Here is an 18,244-nt window from a genome sequence, read left to right as displayed (position 1 = left end):
GTGGCTCATAATGTCGTGTGCATTGTACTATGTGTGTCAGCACGGATGGACTCTACCCACTAGATAACTAGGTACTGACAGCACAGCCCAAATGTTACAGCCCAACCCGTGTCCAGATATTTCCAAATGTCCTCTAGGGGAGAAAATGACTCCAGTGTTATATGGATATCAAATTCCAAATATAAACATTACTCATGCTACTCAAGTGAAAGGTATTGCATCAAACAGGACTGGGGAGATTTTTCACACTGAAAGAACTCGGAAATCCATCTGAAGCTGGAAGTAGATTTGAAGTTCAACCGAAGAATCACTTATGTCATTAAACAATTAAAAACTGGACAACTAATAAGAGTAGGTAGTGACCTAAATTTCAAATAAAAGTCTCATGAAGAAATATTTCTGACATTAATTTATCCAGAAATCATTCCACACTCTATTATGAATTCTAAAGAATGTTAAAGTGGACACTTATATGTCATTTTGAGGATGATTATCAAGTTGTCCCTGGAGGATGAGTGATTTTTCTTTTCCAATATGATACTTACATTTCCATATATGTCTATCTGCTTCTATATCAGTTGTGTATAATCAGCTAGTGTGGTCATTACAGTAAAACAGTTTGTGCAGCTTAAACAACAGAAATGTATTTCTCTCAGACCTGGATGCTAGAAGTCTTAGTTCAAGGTGTCAGTAGGTTTGGGTCCTTCTCAGGCCTTTCTCCTTTCCTTGCAGATGGACCTCTTCTCACTAAGTCCTCAGTTGGTCTTTTCTCGGAGTGTGTGTGTGTGTGTGTGTGTGTGTGTGTGCGTGTCCCTGGTTTCTTTGTGTGTTCATTATTACTCTTCTTAAGTGTGACAAAGACCCTTGACCACACTTTAGCCATCAGGCTCCTTGTAATTCTCTCCTCAGTTAGTCTTCACCTGTGGGCTTCTGTGTTTACATTTGCATGAGCAGGTTTTGTCAAGAGCCCTGCTAAGTGAGAATAATGAGAATCCCCCACCCTTGAAGTCTGATCATCCTCAGTATTTGATCAAATCCTTCAAACCCCATATCACCCACATGATATCTGATCACCCTGGTCACCCATTGGCAAGAATCCTTTTGAGTCTATGTAAATACAGTTTAAGGTCTCCCTTAGACTGTATTTCTTCTGTTAATAATTTCCAGTCCACTCCACCCCACCCTCTTCTTGGCCATAAGCCCCCACTTGTAATGCTGTATTTGGAATTAGGCCAAGTTTCCAAATCCACATCAAATATGCAGCAGTGAGTTTTGTCTTCATGTTCTGGATGAGATTTATATTGGAAACATGAATATCAATCCCACAGCCCATGGCCATATAACTCATGCCTGAATGAAGCTGATCTGTCATGTATATTCTCTCCTAAGTCTACTCACAGCCATTTGTGCGTAGGGACACTAGGCTGTTCTTCAGCCCTATGCCTGGGACTACTTTAAACAATCGCCAAGAATCACAGAAATGTGAAAAGCATGGCACTAATTTGACCCCAGAAATTGCTCATTTACATGATGGGAGTTAAAAGAAGAAAAGAGATGATCTCCTTGACTGACCTCAGATGGGAATGTGCGTGTGTGTGTGTGTGTGTGTGTGTGTGTTGGGTGATTCAAAGAACCAGCCACATTTTAAATGTCTGTGAAAGATCACAAAATGATAGTATTTATTTTGGGGTGCTCATAAAAGCTAGAAGTAGGTGAATTTGAAGATATGGAATCTGTAAATATTGAGGATAATTGCATGTGCAGTGTTGGAGCATTCTGGCATTAGAGTCGATAACACTGCCTGCTGCAGCATTCAAAATGCTTGTGCAGGTTGCCTGAAAGCAGGGCGGTGTGTCTCTTCCTTCCACATCTACAAAAACAAAACAACAATTAATACTGTTTAAAAATCTGATGTACACTCTCAGGATATTTACCAGTTTCACAAACTTCAGGCTCAAATTGAACATTATGGTGAGCCGCAGGGTTGTTTTCAGCTCCTTTGAGAAAAAGGTAAATAAAGAAATGAAAAACCACCTTAATTCTTGAGTATTATATGTGTGTGTGCATATGAATATATACATACACAACTATAATAAAAATAAAAATTAAGCAAATATGTACATGCACACAAAATTTTCTAGACACTTCATAATCCACAACAATGAAGTATTAGGATACAGAACAGGGTCTCTGGTGGAGGTCCTGGGCAGGAAGAAGAAAGCACAGGTTCTAACAAGAATTCCCTCTCAGCCCTTATCTGCGGCCGTCCTAGGCCTCAGCCCTGTACTAGTTGGGTCCTGAGAGCCCCCTGGTGGTTAGGGGCCGCCGTGCAGGGAGGTTTGTGTCTGGGCTCACACTGACTTCCCCTCACTGTGTCTCTTGCACAGTAATACACGGCTGTGTCTTCAGTTGTCAGGCTGCTCAGGGATAAGTAGACTTGGCTCTTGGAGCTGTCGCTGGTGATGCTGAGCCGGGACTTAAGAGTTGGGTTATAATATGCACTTCCACCACCGCAAGTTCCACCAACCCACTCCAGCCCCTTTCCTGGAGCCTGTCGGACCCAGGATACAGCATAGCTGCTTAATGAGAATCCAGAGACAGTGCAGGTGAGGGAGAGGGTCTGTGAGGGCTTCACCAGGCTGGGTCCCGACTCCTGCAGCTGCACCTGGGACAGGACACCTGTGGACAGAGAGAACCACGGTGACTCATGGGCTCAGATGCAGCTTCCCCATGTGTTCATGTCTGAATCCCCGAGACACTCACCTCTGGGAGCTGACACCAGGAAGAGGAGGAACCACAGTGGATTCATCTTCTTGCAGATGAGATTCATGAAGCCCAGAAAATCTCTTCAAGCATGAGGAGAAACCTGAATTTAAGTGAACAGGTACTTTGTTTTTACCTTGTGGTCTAAGGGGATATTTGCATATGGGAGGGATCTTTTTATAAAAAGCAGAAAGTAGTGAAGGGAGGTCTCTTTATCTGGGGCTCCCCCTGTGAGGAGGGTGCTGACTGTGCCCTCAGAGAACTCAGGCTCCGCCTAGGGTCCCCCTCCCTATGCCTTGGGGACACTTTGTCCAGGAATGAAATGATGCTGAAGGGCTAGTCAGGAAATCAGCTGTGCTCAAGGATTAATGGCAGATTTGGGGAATAGACTTTAATCCCATGGATGTATATATTTCACATAAATACCCATCAAACATTCAGGGTCCTCCAAGATGTCAGACACAGACTCTTGTTTTTTCCTTTCTGCATTACCTCATGTTTATTTTCTGGATGCGCAAATATTTGAGACAAACCATACATGTAATAATCACATTGAATTCAGACAGAGTGAGGTAAAAGTTAATGTTTATCATAATTCATAACGGACTTCGTGTTTCCCTTAACTTGAGTGAACATTTCTTCACCTGAAACAGTTTAAATATCATCAAGAGTTGCTCTGCAGGTGCATTTATTCATAGCAAGTAACCACACCGTGTATTTTGTGGACAAGGTAGTCATTCTTGCTGAGATGCTCATGGTTCCCAGCACTTCTGACGTGGCCAGTAGCCTGACCTGCCTTTTTCCTGTGCACAAGTGAGTGTCTGCAGAAACACCGTGAGCTTCAGTGCTCCCTACTTGCGGGTTGACATTGAGGAATCCCCAGGGCTACCAAGGACTAAGAACTGACAGCTCCTGGAAGCTCCTCAGGACTCCAACATGCTGAGCAGGTGACCTGGTCACAGTGCACAGACTCACTCCTTCTAGAAGTGTTCATTTCTAACTCTCTCTGTCACAGCCAGTGACATTGGAGGTCAAGGAACACAGTTCCCACTGCACTGGGTGAGAGAACATGCATGATTCTTGGAAGTAAACCTTCACTGTGAATGGCTTGCAGAGTATGAGAGTGTCATGGTCAGAGGAAAGCCCCCACCTCAGGAAGCAGGTTCCCTTGAAAAGTCCACCTGAGCGCAGGTTTCCTGAGTCCCTGAGTCAGTGAGTCTTGCAACTGTGCCTGAGGTCATATAAGTAAATGGTGCTGGAGAGCAGAGTCCAGCTCCATCCCATCTCGCTGTGGACACTGAGGATGTGGCCTCACCATCTGCATTTCCATCTGCCAGGATGTAAATTGGGGATCACGGTGGTAATGGTGTGTCTGAAATTTATAGAGGGTTTGCCAGGGGTGTTGGACATTGACATCATTGTCATCAGTCATGTCCCCTCTCCTGGGAACCAGAAAGACCAGTGTGAGTCCCCATCTCTGACTGACACCCTGTACATGTAGCACTGGCGCCACTCCTGCCCTGAGAGGTCACACCTGTGGGTCTGGGGCAGGTCAGCTCTCCCTCAGCCCAGTGACGTCACCTGTACACTGACTGATGTCGAGCCTGCTGTCTCTGAGAAGATGTTTACTCCATAGTATTTCATGAACAGAGTACGATACTTCTTCTAGCTTTACCAATAATATTTGCAGAGTAAATTAAATACTAAAGAATCTGCCTGGGGTTTCCCTGGTGGCGCAGTGGTTGAGAGTCCGCCTGCCGATGCAGGGGTTCGTGCCCTGGTCCGGGAGGATCCCACATGCCGTGGAGCGGCTGGGCCCGTGAGCCATGACCGCTGAGCCTGCGTGTCCGGAGCCTGTGCTCCGCAATGGGAGAGGCCACAACAGTGAGAGGCCCGCGTACCGCAAAAAAAAAAAAAAAAAAAAAAAAAAAAAAGGATCTGCCTGCTTGAATAACGATAATAGGAGAGCCAACCAAAGTAATATGGGGAAGAATCACAGGATAAGTCTGGACTCTGTTGTCAGGACCTGAAAATTGAGGTGATACTCTGTGGAATAGACGAGTGGAAGGATGGTATCTAAAACCTACACCCAGATGAGCCCGTTATTCACCAGGTGGGAGAAGGGCCTGCATGTGTACAGATGCCCCAGCATCTGACCTGCCTTTCTTGAGCGGGTGGATTAGAGGAGATCCATCCAAATCCATGTTAATGTAGAAGGACATATAACAGGTGTCTTCATGTTTCAGTGGTTGGGGATGTGTTGTTCGGGTCTATTTAACCCTAGGAAAATGTGTTAGGTCACCAGGACTAAAAGAAAGTTATTTTTCCTTTGTGGAGCTAATTGGAGTTAATTATGTCTGGAGACTAGATCATATTATAATGCTGGAGGGAACATCCACTAGAGATGACCAATGGGTGATGGAAAAAAAAAGGGTGAGATTTAAGTCATATTGCTTTGCAGGTTACCAGTGATGGTCACAGCAAGAGGGCCTGATAATTGTGCTAGGAGGGAGAAGGACTGATGTTGGTGGGCTTCATTGTGACCACGTGGAAAGGGCCTTCTGATGGTCTCTGTGTTTTCCCTTATAAAATCTTGAGAGCATAAGCTCAGAATGAGTTGTGGACGTCAGGAACATGTGACCAGATGGTTTAGGTCATTTTGTACCTTTGTTGGAATCATTGAGAAAAGAAGAAGCGGGAACTGTACTTGGAAATCAGCAGTGCCCTCGTGTGATATTAGATTTGTTGCCTGAGATGTTACTGAATGTAGAGAGATTCGCTGTCCTCACTTTTCATCTTCTAGGTCCACTTGGTATCCAGTTTCAAAAGTGAGGGATGTAGATGAAACCTTTATTATGAAACAACGTGATATCTAAATTTTTAGAGGTATAAGTAATGGAAATGTGTTACTGAAATTGTAATTGTCAAACTCTTCTCTGGGGCAACCTAAATTAAAATTAATAATAATAATACAAGGTATTGATTTTGTTTTCAACCATTGCTAAATCCATTGAATCATTCAAGTTACAATCATTCATAAACTCAGATCCATCACGGGTAAAATTTATTGTTAGGAAACGGTCATTCTATCTGATGAAATCTCACTCTCTCATCAAGGATCTGTGTCTCTGTGGACACGCAGCACAGTTCTCACCAGCAAGGCAGGAAGGAGGGTATGTTGGTACATTTCTATTTGTCCAGAAGAGCATCTCTGAAAAAGTCCCCCCTCTGTTTACCCATTCCGTCCTTGTAGTATCTGAAAGAGGCCTTTGAGTGTACTGTGACATGTTCCCACAAGAAGTTCCCATGGCTTAGGAAGTGAAAGTTTAACTTCACTTTTCATTGTAATAGAAACATAAAAACTAATAATGGAGAAGCAAAAAAAAATACGTTTAAAATTTACCCAGAGGCATGGTAGAGTTTGCCAGAAAATATTTGCAAAAGACATATCTAGTATATCTAATTGTTATCTAATATGTACCACAAAATCTTAAACTCAACAATAAGAAGGAAACAAAATGATTAAAAAATAGGCTAAAATCCTTAACAGACACCTGACCAAAAAGAAAAAGAGTTTGCAAAGAAGGCTATGGGAGAACATATGTCACAGGGAAATGCCAATCAGAACAAGGACATATCCCTGCAAACTTACAAGAGTGGATCAGATCAGGACTCTGAGAACCTTAAACACCTGGAGGATGTGAAGCAGCAGGGGGTCCATTCACAGCTGGTGGAGATGCAGAACGGGATGCACCTTGGGAGACATTTTGGGGGCTTCTTGTGAAAGTAAACATACTCCTATCAACATTTCAGCAATAGTGCTCCTTTGTATGTATCTGAAAGAGAATAAGATTTTATTTCAGAGAAAACCCTGCACACGATGCTTACATAGCTTTATTCATATTTGCAACAATTTGGAAAGGACCAAAATGTCCTTTCATAGGGAATGACTAATAAACCCTGTACATCCAGACAATGGGCACTGAAATGTCACACCGATTTGGAAGAAATATTGAAGGGGGAGATGGAAATGAAGAAAAGAGAGGCCAGAAGAACACAAGTGGCAAGGTGATGTCAGGAGTGTGAAAGTGGCCCGTGAGGACTGCGGTTCCTAAGAGGTTGTACAGGGTGAGGCTGAAGAGAAGATACCTTGGATTTGTCAGGAGGGAAATCTCCTCCTCTGCCCCTCCTGAGTTCCTGAGGCTGGACTGATAGTAAAACTAACAAAGACAGATTAACAGGAGAAAAGAAAAACATTTTACCATAGGCATGGACGTGCCATAGAAATGGACCCAGAAGTGAGCAAAGCAGGCAGCTTTCATACTTTTAGACAAAGATCCAATATTTGCGAGGAATTGGTAGAAGGAGGAAACGTATGGTTTTGGCGCTCAATTAGTGAAGAACGTAAGCAGGGTTTGGGGTGGCATAGTCATTACAGAAGGAACAAGGTTTGTTCATAGAGACTTCCAGGCGTGAATTCCCCATCCCTGGTGACAACCGTCTGCAATGGAAAGCAGGGTCCGGCTGCTCGGTGCTGAGAAGCCAATGAAGAGGCAGCGTTGGTAGAAAGGAAAGTTTGCTTTATTTTGGCCGCCTGCACCCAGGGGTGGGGGACAGACTTCTCTCCAAAGGCCACCCCGCACTGAGAATCTGTGGGAAAGGGCTTTCATAGGTGGAGGGAGGGGGCCACAGGCAGAAACAGCAGAGTCAACTCTGACAGTCATCTTGAAATTGGTCACGTGGTGGTCTGATCAGCCTCATCTTTCATTGTTTCAAGTAGAGTTTATCTTCAGGTCCAGGGTCGGTTTGTTCCCATTTCTTTGAGGCCAGTTCTTGGAATTGTGGCAGCTTATGTCATGGCTGCAGTCTGGTCATCATGCAGTTAACTTCTTCCTCCTGGTGGGAGTTTCGGTATCTACAAGACAGCTCACGGACCATGGACAAGAATATTATCTATAGCCCTTGAGGACGAACTAAAGGGCCTTGATTTGCTTAATGACTAAACTATTATTATTTTTTGCTGTAGTTTTCATTCCTGTCTAAATTTTCTCACTTCTCTGATTAAACTTACTCTTAGGCGAAATTTTTTGCACAGAAAAAAGGCAGACAGAAGGCATGGGGTAAAGGACCAGTTCATTTCCACCTCCAGGTACAGGGAAAGCATCTTTCACATGGAAGGTTTATTTCTTTCTTCAGGGTTACAGGGAGGAAGGTCACAATGTCCCTCTGCACTGGCTCTCTGTTAAGTCACTTGGAGGGATATTTTGGGGTTGCCTACCCTGGGCCCCAACACTAAGGGCCTCTTTTATTATTTTGTTTCTACATATGCACAACAAGCATGTGATGTAGGTATCGGTTGACTTGAATCTTACAGATTGAAGCTGAACTGCAGCCTGGAATTGGCAGGTGATGTGCTGGAGGGCACACATCAGGACACAGTGAGACGTCCTGTCGAGGCCTGGGCTTCTCCACCTGGACCTGGCCGCCCCTGCAAAGGTTCCTGGACAGAGGGGGGCCTGCCTGTGAGGCTGCAGGACTCTTCGTGGAATGAGAACCTGTGTGGCTTTCCTGCATTTTAGTGTTAATCTAAGATTCCCTGGTTAAGAAACGAGATTTGTTGTCAGCAGCTTCTGAAGATTCACGTTATTATCCACCTGACTATAAACCTTCCCTACCAACTACATATGTGTCTATTGGTAATAGCTTTGGTGATGAATACTTGACATAAAATAAACTGCACAGCAGAACAGGATGCAGGCATTACCTAAGTGTATAGGGATTCTACTGGGCTTGGAAGCAAGGAGCACACGTAGAAACACCCCCACCCACGTCCCCTCTAACTGGCATCATTCCCAGCGACCCACTGAGGATCCGGGGCTGCTCAGCTCATTTATGCTTCTCAAGCAGGAGATTAGCAGGCAAGTCAAGAGCCAGCATCCTGGCAGGGACAGCTGGTCTATCAGTAGGGCAGGGCTGAGATTTCACAGTGAGGAAGGATATTTTCAACTCTTTATACATCCTCTGGGATAGTTTTGAAACCGGTCAATTTAGAAAAGATTTAGACAAGGGAAAACTGGAAAATCTAACTTTGCGTCTCTGCCTTTCATAAATGACAGCTTTTCCTCTATTTCGAAAAGTCTTTCTAATTCAGAGACTGAATGTGTAAGTAAGGAACCATGGATGAGTACAGAGAGGTTCCCCAGGGAAAACTGCTGTATGGAGAGGAAACCCCAGAGCCTTAGAGGAAAGCAGCCCTTAACTACCATCTGCACCTGCTCCTGGGGCTGAGACACACACTTGTGTGTCCTGAGTGCCCCCTGCATGCCCCCTCCTGTCTCCCTGCAGGGAGGTTTGTGTCTGGGCTCATACTGACTTCCCCTCACTGTGTATCTTTTGCACAGTAATACACGGCCGTGTCCTCAGATCTCAGGCTGTTCATTTGCAGATACAGCGTGTTCTTGGAGTTGTCTCTGGAGATGGTGAATCGGCCCTTCACAGAGTCTGCATAGTATGTGTAACCACCACTCCAATTAATAAGTGACACCCACTGCAGTCCTTTCCCTGGAGCCTGGCGGACCCAGCTCATGGCATAATCATCAAAAGTAAATCCAGAGGCTGCACAGGAGAGTCGCAGAGACCTCCCTGGCTGCACCAAGCCTCCCCCAGACTCCACCAGCTGCACCTCACACTGGACACCTGCAAACACAGAGACATCCTGGTCAGGAGACTGTCACACAGCCACGGATTCCCTCACTCATATCCACTCACATCCTCAGTATCTCTTGATCTCCATAAATTACCTTGTAAAATGGCCACAAGGACAACCCAGCTCAGCCCAAAGTCCATGGTGAGTGTTGTGTCCTGAACCCCGAGTTGGAGCACGTGGGAATCCCGGGCTGGAGCTCCTCTCCCAGAGCTGCAGGGTCAGGGCTGGGGCTGCTTTATATCAGCAGAGGAAGGACCCTATTTGCATGGCCTCATAGTATATAAGAGGCTATGTCATTGAATGTCCTCAGAAAGGGCAGGGTCTCAGAGCAGGTGTGAGAGTCTTGGATTTTGTGTTGTTGATAGCATTTGGGAAATATAACTTTCATTGTGTGAATTTTCCAGAGTCAACACTTAGGACCCATATGTCATTTTACATATGCACACACATCCTGTGATGTCACTGTCATTGTTACCCTCATATTAGAGGTGTAAACTACACCCAGAGGAATGGACGTGTGTGGAGTGTCCAAGGAGACACAGGGGGTGACCGTGAGATCCGGCATCTGCACCTGAGCCCTCGCCAGGCTGCTCCCTTGGACCTATCCCATGACAGGGTTGGACCTGCCGGGTGAGGTTTGCAGATCCCCCTCCTGGAATGAGGTCATGATGACGTTGCTCTCTTCCCGTGTTTACGTAAAATATATGGTGGGGGTCAGGGTTCAAGAGTCTCTTATGTTTCAGTATCTTCCCTTCACCCCTTCCCTCCCAAGTCATGCATTTCTTTATTTGTAATTACTTTAATGAGGTTCTTGACGTATAAGAAAGCGCACACACTCAGAATGAACACTCTGATAAATACTGACGGAGGCATCAGCATTACCAGGAGAGAACGAATCAATTCCTCTCATTATTTCCACTAGTTTCTGGGTTTCCTCCTTCCTGTCCCTTCTTATCTTCCATCCTGTCCCCACAGAACCATTGATCTTCCCTTGTTATGTCAGGTTACTTTCCATTTTCTAGAATTTATAAAAGTGGGATCATATTATATGTAGTTTTATTGTTATGTGTTATTTTAGTCAGCACAGTAGTTGTGAATACTCTCATATTTTTGTGTGTATCAGGAATCCTTGGTTTTAATAACAGGTTGCATTTAAAGAATGATCATAGCATGATTGGCTTATTTATTAAGGTGATGTGTGATATTGGAATTGTTTCCAGTTTCTGGGTGTTACAATAAAGCTGATACTCGTCTTGGAGATGTAGAGAGATGAGAATCTGAGAAAATGCTTCTTATTGAAAGTTCTTAAAACAACCTCAAAATGGAACAAGTTGCACATTATCAAAATCTCACCAATATATCAGATAATTATAGAGCTAAGACAGCAACAAATTTAAATCTTGGAGAGAGACAAATGCTCAGAGAATAACAAAGAATAAGAATTAATCCTGACTTAGGCTGCAGAATGGAATAAAAACTACTACAAGATTAAACTAGGAATGGATGCCTTGAGGTCGAGTGTGGTTAGGGTGTATTAGTGTCCCAGTGTCTCCTAACTATCTCACCAGTGTCAGCGTGGTCCTGCTAAAGTGTGAGTCAGATGGTGTTACCTCTCTATTCACACAGGTGTGTCTTCCTATCTGGGACAGCCCAGGATTTCTGCCTGAGCTCTTAGGTCCTCCTGTATCATGGGGAGGAGGACCTTGTCTCGGAACGTGGATCTGCACTGTTTCATAGCATCTCCACTTACAGTGTGACCTTTGTCCCCTCATCCAGTCCCACTGTGCCATATATTGACCACATATGAAATGGTGCAATAGGATCGCACACAGAAATGAACATGAATGTTCCACGTGTTGCCTGATACACACAACCCTGCCACAAACCCTGACAGTTTACACTGACAGCAGCTCTTTATTTTGTTTACCATCTTTGCTTGGGAGGGCCTGGATGGGAAGCCCACCCTGCCCCATGCAGGGTCACTGTGAGAGGCTCAAGTTCAGCTCCAGGACCTGCTCCTGTGATGCACACTCACGTGTAAGCGAGGGTGACCCTGACTGCAGGAGTGGGGCTCAGCCAGGTCTGAGGGCTGGGCCTTGTGTCCACCTCGTGTGGACATTGCTTGGGCTCTGACTTCCTTTCAGCACTATGATTGGGACAGTTGAGTGGTCCCTGCATCAGTGCCATTCGTCAGGGCAGTCACTTACACACCTAGACAGAGCTTAATAAAAGATCCCAGAAGTCATGCTCCTAATATTTACACAACTGACTTGAAACTTAGAGCTGCATCCTAGACTGCCCATGAATTATTGTGGTCTCTTCATTTACAGCTGAGAACAAATGGAAGCAACAAATACCTTCCTCCATAAATTAGTAGATAAACAATGCGTGATGTATCCATGCTGTGGAAATGTATTCAGCAATTTAAATATTAAATAAGTATACCATGAAAGGACATGAGGGAATCCTAAATGCATATTGCTAATTAAAAAATCAGTCTGAACACGTTCAATTTCACCTATTTCACATTTGGGAAAGGCAAGTCTATATATAAAGCAACAGATGAGCATTTAGCCGGAACTGGGGAGACAGTGTTTGATAAGTGAAACATGGACAATATTTAAGGATAGTGAAATTCTTCTCTATGAAATTGCAGTGGTAGAAACATTGCACTATGGACTTGTCAAACTATATAAAGTAATAGGAGAATCTTTTTGAATATAAATATAAATGTCATATATAATTCAGAGACTCAAACATGGAACGATGCACACTGTATAGATGATACCTAATATTATAGTGAATCTATGAATTAGCATGTCTGAAGAAGGTGGGAAAATAGGTCTTGACCTAAATGACTTTGGAAATGAGTGGAGTCTGAAGGCGAAGTTCTAAGCCACTGCACGTAAGCACCAGAGCCTGGTGGGTAACGGTATTTCCATCAGGAGTCAGGCTAAGCATTCTGTTACTACTGTGCATGTGGAATTGAACAATTAGTATCTGGATGGCATCTGTGGAGCCAAGCTTCTCACTGTTGGATGGAAAGTAACAGACAAGCAAGGGGGAAAGGCTGGATTTTTCCATGAGATATTGCACTAGGATCGGAGATGTAAGAATTATCTCACACTTACCTAATACAGGTCAGAAGGTGAGATACAGAGATAGTTGCAAACGTGTGTATAAGTGGGTTAGTGCACACAGATATTTTTCCAAGTTCTGTTAGCTTATAGGGTCTAGACGCAATGCCCCCAGTAGACAGGACACCAGCATTAGTATCCTAATACCCACTCTTCTGGTTGCTAATACTATTCTCCAGAAAAGGTTCCAGAGCTCATCTGATGAATGGCTAATTCCAGAGCCACAGAAGAGAATACGTATGATTATGCTGGAGTTTCTTGTAGCACTAGAAAGTAAGGTAGTGTTCACACAAATGGATGGGGGCCTGTAAAGAGGATACAGGAGACAATCTGAAATAGTTCCTCATGGCTGACCAGCGGTAACAATTACAGAAGCAAAGAAAATGCCTTAGTATATAACCTTAACACAAGGTATGAAACAAATATCTTGACTCATACTTATATAAAGAGATTGAGTAAATATATCTAATGGGGAAGGTAGGATAAATCTCCCTTAAAGAATAACTTCAGGTATCTCATCATGGTCATCGCACCTTCAAGAAGGTGCACTTAACCCTCCATCCCTGAATGTGGCCTGGCGTAAGGACGTGGTAGAAATCATGGGTGTCCTTGAGTTACATGTTGAATGTTTAGGTATAATATCCCAAACATCATTCATAAAATAAATGTGGAATTTTTCTGTATCCATTAAAAATTCTGTCCTGAAAACAACGACAGCAACAGCAACAATAACTTCACTGATAAGGGAATGAAAGCACAGACTTGGAGAATGTGCTTTCTAGTATCATATTTATACAGGACGTGTACCATGAATATACAGCAAATTCACAGCTCAACAACAGCAACAAAACATGAAAATAATGAGCTCTGTGCCAGTGATCTGAAGGTCCTTCCACAGAGAAGAGATAAAGGGTTTTAACAAGATTCTTCATTAAGGAAACATAAAATAACACGATGATGAGACACTGCTACTCACTTATTACAACAGTTAAAGCACAAAATAATAAGAAATTCACATACTGGGGATGATGTAGAGCAAAAGGCCCCTCATCCGCTTGCCTGAGGGAATGCCAATGGCAGCCAATTGGAATATATTTGTCGGTTCCTTAGAGAGAAAACCAGACACTCACCATGGGATTGAGGAGAGAGCTAGAAAAGTATTTACAAAAATTGTTTGAATATTTATGTTTATACAGATAACTTCATACGGGTGCTTGTATCATCTTTACACCTTCGAGCCCTTACCACTCCCTAAAACTGGGTTATGTAGTCAGTTTTTATGGTTATTTTCCATACGATTAGGATAAACCTGTTTCTGTTCCCTTTTATCTATCTCTCTATTTTATCTAATTATCTATTTTCAATCTCCACACTAGATAAGAAGGTACAGGAAACACAGCCCACGTGTTACAGCCCAACCTGTGTCCCGACATTTCAAAACGTCCTCTGAGGAGAAAATGACTGCAGTGCTTTATGGACATCAATTTCTGAATATAAATATGACTCATACTATTCAAGTGAAAGGCATTGCATCAGACAGGACTGGAGAGATTTTCAGGAGGAGAGGAATTGGAAACCCATCTGATGGTGGAAAGCAGATTTAAAGTTCAACAGTAAAAATTACTGATGTCATTAAACGATTAAAAACTTGACAACTAAGAACAGAAAGTAGTGACCTAATCTTCACATAAAGGTCTCATGAGGAAATATTTCTGTGCGGCTCTTCCAAATGGCTTTCCCAAATGGGGAAAGACAGACAAGCCTGACTCTATGAAAAAGTCTCAAATCTAGAAATAAGAAAGTTCTCTGGAATCATTGTGGATGAGGCTTCCAAGGGCGGCAATGATCCAGTGGAGAAACCACAGCTTCTGAGAGAAAACCCCTCCATGACAATCTCTGCTCCAGCCCTGAAATTGGTCCTCTTGTTTCCTGATGACCCCGCGCGCCGCCTGGTGGTTGGAGCGGCCCCTGCAGGGAGGGTCGTGTCTGGACTCACCCAGACTTCTCACTGGGCCTCCTGGGGCAATAACACAGGGCTGTGTCCTAGGTCATCACGGAGCTGAGCTGCAGGGAAAATTGAATCTGTGAGCTGTCTCTGGAGGTGGAGAGTCATTTTTGGAGAGACATCTTTTATGCTGTGCTATTCCCAGAACCAAAGCAGCCTGGTCACTCCAGCCCTTTCCCTGGGGGCTGAGGGATCCAGTCCCAGCAGTCAGCACTGTTTATGATGGAGAATCCAGAAATAGGTCCGGTGAGGTAGAAGATCTTCAATAGTCCTGGGCCCAACACTTGCACCACCACCTGGGACAGGACACCTGGGGAGGAAAAGGAATGAGGCACCCACTTCACAGATGTCACCCCATAACTACACCTTCCTCAGACCCAGGAGATGCTCACAGCTGAGGGATGCCAGCAAGAGGAGGAATGACCAGAAGATTTTCATGTTCATTTTGGTTAATGCTTTGACTTTCAGAGAGTTATGTCAGTGAAGATGAGAACCCTGACTCTGCACAGCACAGGTGCTGTGTTTTCCTCTTGAGCCTGGGTGTGATGTGCAGATGGGAAGCGTGTTTCCATATAAAGATGGTGATGGCTGGTCCTTCTCTAGGGCTCTGGAGGAGGGTGCTGGCTGAGGTCGAGGGTGGACACAGCTTCATGTCACCTCTGAAGAATGCGTGATGTTACTTTTCCAATATGATACTTACATTTCCATATATGTCTATCTGTGTCTATATTATAGGTGTATTAGTTGGCTAGTGTGGCCATTACAGAATAAGAGACTGGGTGGATTAAGCAACAGACATGGATTCCTCTCAGGCCTGGAGCCTAGAAGTCTAAGGTCATGGTGTCAGCAGGTTTGGGTCCTTCTCATGCCTTTCTCCTTTGCTTGCAGATGGACCTCTTCTCACTCAATCCTCAGATGGTCTCTTCTCTGTGTGTCTGTGTGCATCCTTGGGTCACTTGTCTGTTCTACTGTCTATTATTACTCTTCTTAAGTGTGACAAAGACCCTTGACCACCCCTTAGCCAACAGACTCCTTGTGATTCTCTTTTCAAGTAGTCTTGACCTGTGGGCTTCTGTGTTTGTATTTGCATGGCCAGGTTTTGTCAAGAGCCCTGCTGAGTGAGAATCATGAGAATCCCCCACCCTTGAAGTGTGATCACCCGCAGTATTTGATCAAAGCCGTCAAACTTCCAATCACCCACACGGTATCTGATCACCCAGGTCTCCCTTTAGGAAGAATACTTTTGAGTTTATGTAACCAGAATCCCCTTAGCCTGTATTTCCTCTCTGAATAATTTCCACTCCGCTCCAACCCACCCTCTTCTTGGCCATAAACCCCCACTTGCCAGGCTGTATTTGGAATTAAGCCAAGTTGCCAAGGTTGCATCCCATATGCAGCAGTGAGTTCTGTCTTCAGATTTTGGATGAGCTGTATATTGGAAACATGAGTATCCTTTCCACCACCCATGGCCATATAATCATGCCTGAATGAAGCTGATCTCTCATGTATATTTTCTAGACACTTCATAATCCACAATGAAACATTAGGATACAGAACAGGGTCTCTGGTGGAGGTCCTGGGCAGGAAGAGGAAAGCACAGGTTCTAACAAGAATTCCCTCCCAGCCCCTTTCTGCACCTGCCCCAGTCCTCAGCCCTGTACTTGGTGGGTCCTGCGCACCCCCTGGTGGTGACGGGCCTCCGTGAAGGAGGTTTGTGTCTGGGCTCACACTGACTTCCCCTCACTGTGTCTCTTGCACAGTAATACACGGCTGTGTCTTCAGTTGTCAGGCTGCTCAGGGATAAATAGACTTGGCTCTTGGACGTGTCCCTGGTGATGCTGAGCCGGGACTTAAGAGTTGGGTTATAATATGCACTTCCACCACTGCTAATTACACCAACCGACTCCAGCCCCTTTCCTGGAGCCTGTCGGACCCAGGATACAGCATAGCTGCTTAATGAGAATCCAGAGACAGTGCAGGTGAGGGAGAGGGTCTGTGAGGGCTTCACCAGGCTGGGTCCCGACTCCTGCAGCTGCACCTGGGACAGGACACCTGTGGACAGAGAGAACCACGGTGACTCATGGGCTCAGATGCAGCTTCCCCATGTGTTCATGTCTGAATCCCCGAGACACTCACCTCTGGGAGCTGACACCAGGAAGAGGAGGAACCACAGTGGATTCATCTTCTTGCAGATGAGATTCATGAAGCCCAGAAAATCTCTTCAAGCATGAGGAGAAACCCGAATTTAAGTGAACAGGTACTTTGTTTTTACCTTGTGGACTAAGGGGATATTTGCATATAGGAGGGACCTTTTTATAAATAGCAGAAAGTACTGAAGGGAGGTTCCAGTACCTGGGGCTTCCTCTGTGAGGAGTGTGCTGACTGTGCCCTCAGAAAACTGAGGCTCCACCTGGGGTCCCCCACCCTATGCCTTGGGGACACTTTGTCCAGGAATGAATTGATGCTGAAGGGCTAGTCAGGAAATCAGCTGTGCTCAAGGATTAATGGCAGATTTGGGGAATAGATTTCAATCCCATGGATGTGTATATTTCACATAAATACCCATCAAACATTCAGGGTCCTCCAAGTTGTCAGACACAGACTCTTGTTTTTTCCTTTCTGCATTACCTCATGTTTATTTTCTGGATGCGCAAATATTTGAGACAAACCATACATGTAATAATCACATTGAATTCAGACAGAGTGAGGTAAAAGTTAATGTTTATCATAATTCACAATGGCCTTTGTGTTTCCCTTAACTTGGGTGAACATTTCTTCACCTGAAACAGTTTAAATATTATCAAGAGTTGCTCTGGAGGTGCATTTATTCGTAACAACAAACCACACCATGTATTTTGTGGACAAGGTAGTCATTCTTGCTGAGATGCTCATGGTTCCCAGCACTGCTGACGTGGCCAGTAGCCTGCCCTGCCTTTTTCCTGTGCACAACTGAGTGTCTGCAGGAACACCGTGAGCTTCAGGGCTCCTTCCTTGTGGGTGGACATTGAGGAATGACCAGGGCTAGAAAGGTCTAAGAACTGACAGGTCCTGGAAGCTCCTCAGGACTCCAACATGCTGGGCAGGTGACCTGGTCACAGGGCACAGACTCACTCCTTCTAGAAGTGTTCATATCTAACTCTGTCACAGCCAGTGACATTGGAGGTCAGGGAACACAGTTCTCACTGCACTGGGTGAGAGAACATGCATGATTCTTGGAAGTAAACCTTCACGGCGAATGACTTGCAGAATATGAGGGTGTCATGGTCAGAGGAAAGCCCCCACTTCAGGAAGCAGGTTCCCTTGCAAAGTCCACCTGAGAGCAGATTTCCCGAGTCCCTGGGTCACTGAGTCCTGGGACTGTGCCTGAGGTCATATAAGTAAATGGTGCTGGAGAGCAGAACACAGCTCCATCCCATCTCGCTGTGGACACTGAGGATGTGGCCTCACCATCTGCGTTTCCATCTGCAAGGGTGTAAATTGGGGATCACGGTGGTAATGGTGAGTCTGAAATTTAGTGGGTTTGCCAGGGGTGTTGGACGTTGACATCAGTGTCATCAGTGGTGTTATCTCTCCTGGGAACCAGAAAGACCCATGTGAGTCCCCATCTCTGACTGACACCCTGTACATATAGCA

The 18,244-nt window shown here is 44.7% G+C and overlaps 2 gene segments (V, D, J or C); both read right to left on the bottom strand.

The window, feature by feature from the left end:
* Positions 1-9,609, bottom strand: part of LOC132487771 (Ig mu chain C region secreted form-like) — a 78,423-nt gene extending 68,814 nt beyond the window's left edge. The window contains 2 exon segments of the C gene segment in view: positions 9,147-9,459; positions 9,564-9,609. Coding sequence covers positions 9,147-9,459; positions 9,564-9,609 — 359 coding nt within the window.
* Positions 9,610-14,772: 5,163 nt separating this feature from the next.
* On the bottom strand, positions 14,773-16,820 carry LOC132489282 (immunoglobulin heavy variable 4-38-2-like). The segment is given in 3 exon segments: positions 14,773-14,921; positions 16,340-16,663; positions 16,748-16,820. Coding segments are annotated over 3 exon segments (540 nt in total).
* Positions 16,821-18,244: the final 1,424 nt, after the last annotated feature.

Source organism: Mesoplodon densirostris, chromosome 4, assembly GCF_025265405.1.
Source record: "Mesoplodon densirostris isolate mMesDen1 chromosome 4, mMesDen1 primary haplotype, whole genome shotgun sequence".
Classification (NCBI taxonomy): Eukaryota; Metazoa; Chordata; class Mammalia; order Artiodactyla; family Ziphiidae; genus Mesoplodon; species Mesoplodon densirostris.
Note: the sequence above shows the minus strand (reverse complement) of the source record. Positions and strands in the feature narration are given on the sequence as shown.